General features: G+C 53.0%; 1 protein-coding gene across 1 annotated transcript; it reads right to left on the bottom strand.

The window, feature by feature from the left end:
- Positions 1 to 1,095: 1,095 nt before the first annotated feature.
- LOC119381931 (neurofilament heavy polypeptide) lies at positions 1,096 to 2,918 on the bottom strand. The gene is made up of 4 exons (XM_049412940.1): positions 2,523 to 2,918; positions 1,946 to 2,443; positions 1,586 to 1,897; positions 1,096 to 1,540 (listed from the first exon to the last, which is right to left on the bottom strand). The coding sequence occupies exons 1-4, from the start codon at positions 2,916 to 2,918 to the stop codon at positions 1,316 to 1,318; spliced, it is 1,431 nt and encodes a 476-aa protein (XP_049268897.1). The 3' UTR covers positions 1,096 to 1,315.
- Between the last annotated feature and the right edge of the window lie 563 nt (positions 2,919 to 3,481).

The raw sequence follows: 3,481 nt of genomic DNA, 5'->3' as shown, positions 1-3,481 counted from the left end.
GTTACGTTAAACATTTAACATAAACGTCAGCATAGGCATGTGCAGGATCCTTCATTAGAGGGAGCCAAGTTTCCCGGTAGTGCTGTCTTATCTCTGTCAAACTGGCGTTCACTAAATCTTTGCAATTAAAACTTAATTCCCCCCAAAAAATCCGCATACATCTTGTTTTTTTCTGACAGCGGAACTAATCGGTGTTAGCCCTGTATACTTGCCGACAGACCTAGCTGGAACAGCATGTTTCCGCAAAGGCGGTACAGCTATGTATGAACACAGGGTAAGAAACATATCTACGAAGCCAACAATCAATGTTTCGTGGTTGAACACACAGGTAAAGCGATCATTTTTCTCGCGGCAGCCTCAGATGATATCCAAGGGCGTTTTAGTCTTCGTAAACTGTTGCGCGTGAAAGACGTAGACAGGGAACACAAAAAGACACACGCAACAGTTTACGAGGATGACAAACCAACAAGCCCAAGCCGACACTCTTCTGAAGGAGTTTTAGTACTTTCATAGTGCTTTTACTTAGAGTCAACATTCAAGAACAGGCGACCAAGCTTGTTTGAGTGTTCCAGCTACGTAGTCATATTCCAGACGATACATCGTAGCGTTCTACGCACTTCAGATCATCGTACACGTAGTCAGTCGCATGTTTAAATCTACAGACGGGAAATTTTGAACGTTGGTGGAATTGACGTTACGGAATATTCGTTTTACATGCATAGTCTACGTCAAAACACGCTAGAACAACAAATAGTTCGCAAATCTTCATCTGAAGAAGTCTCCGGACTGCCATAATCAGTAAGACAAGATGCTTCGGTAGAGCGGCGTCGTTATAAGTAGTGTAGAAATCGATAGAAGCGCGCTGACAGATTTGAGACTGCCGAGACTTAGATGGGTGCTCGATAAGTATTTAGAGTGCGTCATGATGACCGAATGAGACACCTACGCTGCTTATACACTATAGGATAAAAGTGCGGAAAGAAAGAACAATGACGAAATGATACGACTATACTCAGCACGGTCAAGTATTGGTGTACGCGGCTGCCTCGACACCATCGCCGCGACTGGACACGATACGATTGCTGGCACATACGTCAATTTATTTATTCAGTTTTCGCGGAGGGAGCAGTATATGTCCAGTGTAGTTAAAAACAGCCATGTAAGCGCAGAAAGAGTACAATTGTAAAAGTTAAAAAGAACTTGGCGCAGCAGAGTTCCTGTGGCATAACTGAGAAACAAGGACGCGTTTGTCTTACGTAGTCGCACGCCAGCTGACGCCAAATTGTCGTACATCCTTCGGCAGGTGTACCGCTGCTTACACTGTTGCGATGTGCTTCAGGGCTGAATGCCTCAACGAATAGTATGGGCTAACACTAGTCGGAATCGCCGAGCCAGGCACTTCAAACGTCCAAGCCAGCTCTGTGAAAGTTGGTCTGACGATTCCATGTGTCGAAGCCATCATGTCCTTCGTAGCTAGAACCAACACTTTAGCCCCATCCGGAGCCTTGGCCGCCTCCCCAGCCAGAACCTTGTCCGGAACCTTGCCCGGAGCCTTGGCCGCCACCCCAGCCTCCTTGTCCGGAACCTTGACCGGAGCCTTGACCTCCGCCCCAGCCTCCTCCTTGTCCGGAACCTTGACCGGAGCCTTGACCTCCGCCCCAGCCTCCTCCTTGTCCGGAACCTTGACCGGAGCCTTGACCTCCGCCCCAGCCTCCTCCTTGTCCGGAACCTTGACCTCCGCCCCAGCCTCCTCCTTGTCCGGAACCTTGACCGGAGCCTTGGCCGCCGCCCCAGCCAGAACCTTGTCCAGAACCTTGACCGGAGCCTTGGCCGCCGCCCCAGCCAGAACCTTGTCCAGAACCTTGACCGGAGCCTTGACCGCCGCCCCAGCCTCCTCCTTGCCCGGAACCTTGACCGGAGCCTTGGCCGCCACCCCAGCCAGAACCTTGTCCAGAACCTTGACCGGAGCCTTGGCCGCCGCCCCAGCCAGAACCTTGTCCAGAACCTTGACCGGAGCCTTGGCCGCCGCCCCAGCCAGAACCTTGTCCAGAACCTTGACCGGAGCCTTGGCCGCCGCCCCAGCCAGAACCTTGTCCGGAACCTTGACCGGAGCCTTGGCCGCCGCCCCAGCCAGAACCTTGTCCGGAACCTTGACCGGAACCTTGGCCGCCGCCCCAGCCAGAACCTTGTCCGGAACCTTGACCGGAACCTTGGCCGCCGCCCCAGCCAGAACCTTGTCCGGAACCTTGTCCGCCGCCCCAGCCAGAACCTTGGCCACTGCCAGCTCCCCATCCGGAGCCTTGCCGCTTGCCGCCACAACATCCGGAGCCGCTGCCTTGTCCAAAACCGTGTCCACTTCCGCCTGCCCATCCGCCTCCTTGACCACCACCGCCGCCTTGTCCGAAGCCCTGGCCGCTTCCGCCTGCCCAACCAGGTCCTTTTCCTTTCACAGCACCCCATTTCTTCTCCTTTCCGAATCCTGATCCTTGCCCCCAGCCGGATCCACTCCCATTTTGCCGAACCTTGTTCTTGGCGCCTCCGTTGCCGCTGGAACCCCAGCCCCAGCCAGATCCGCTTGCAGCGGTCTCGTTGGCTGAACTTGACCAGCCCGAGCCGCTCTGACCGGAGCCGGAGACTTGCCAAAATCTCTCGCCGGTGCCACTCCAAAGGCCTCGCAGAGGTTCACTTGAGTTGTCTACACTGTCTTTGGTCAGCGGTTTCCTAGTCACCGGATAGTCTTCTTTGATGGTGTCGTTGACAGCAGGTACTTTAGTTATTACGACCGTGGTCGCGGGAGTTGTTGCGGGCGCTGGGATGGTTGTTAACTGCTTTGTTTTGTGCAAGGCCAGGCACTGCGCTGCCGGCGGCCATGCAAGAGCGCAGCACACAACTGCTAGCAGCAGGTTGTTGACGCCCATAGCCTGAACGAGACGAATGAAAAGGAGAGAAAGTAATGTGGGCTGCAGTGAATTCTACGAACGTACCAGAGATAATGCAGAGATGAAAAGGGAAAGGCTGATGTTAGAGAGCCGCAAAAATGGTCGTTTCGGTGGCATAGACAGAGAGCTAGGGCATCGGGAAAATTCGCAATATGACCTACGTTCTAGAACACAAGAGAAAACACAAGATGCAGCATATCTTTGCTTGTCGTTGTTGCCGTACGCACACTTCATGCAGTGACGCTAGCGCGAAAAACCCAGCCATTAGCGCAACAAGTTAACAGCAGCGTTTCACTAAAATGGCACATCCAGCTAAGGCCTAAAAGCGATCATCTTAATTGTGCCACGGCAGAGTTCCAGGAAAAATTTCAATTTGATGTACTTGCAGCTACACAACGGGTTACTCTGCTGCCGCAGTACATTACTTTTCCCGCAGTTAAACAATAAACACTGACCTAAGTGCGTCATATTAACTGCTAACTCTTCCTATCTGACGATGCCTTGCTAGCCATAAGCACTGGGCCTTCCTAGCAGCCCATGCG

The sequence above is a fragment of the Rhipicephalus sanguineus genome, chromosome 2, assembly GCF_013339695.2.
Source record: "Rhipicephalus sanguineus isolate Rsan-2018 chromosome 2, BIME_Rsan_1.4, whole genome shotgun sequence".
Lineage (NCBI taxonomy): Eukaryota > Metazoa > Arthropoda > Arachnida > Ixodida > Ixodidae > Rhipicephalus > Rhipicephalus sanguineus.
Note: the sequence above shows the minus strand (reverse complement) of the source record. Positions and strands in the feature narration are given on the sequence as shown.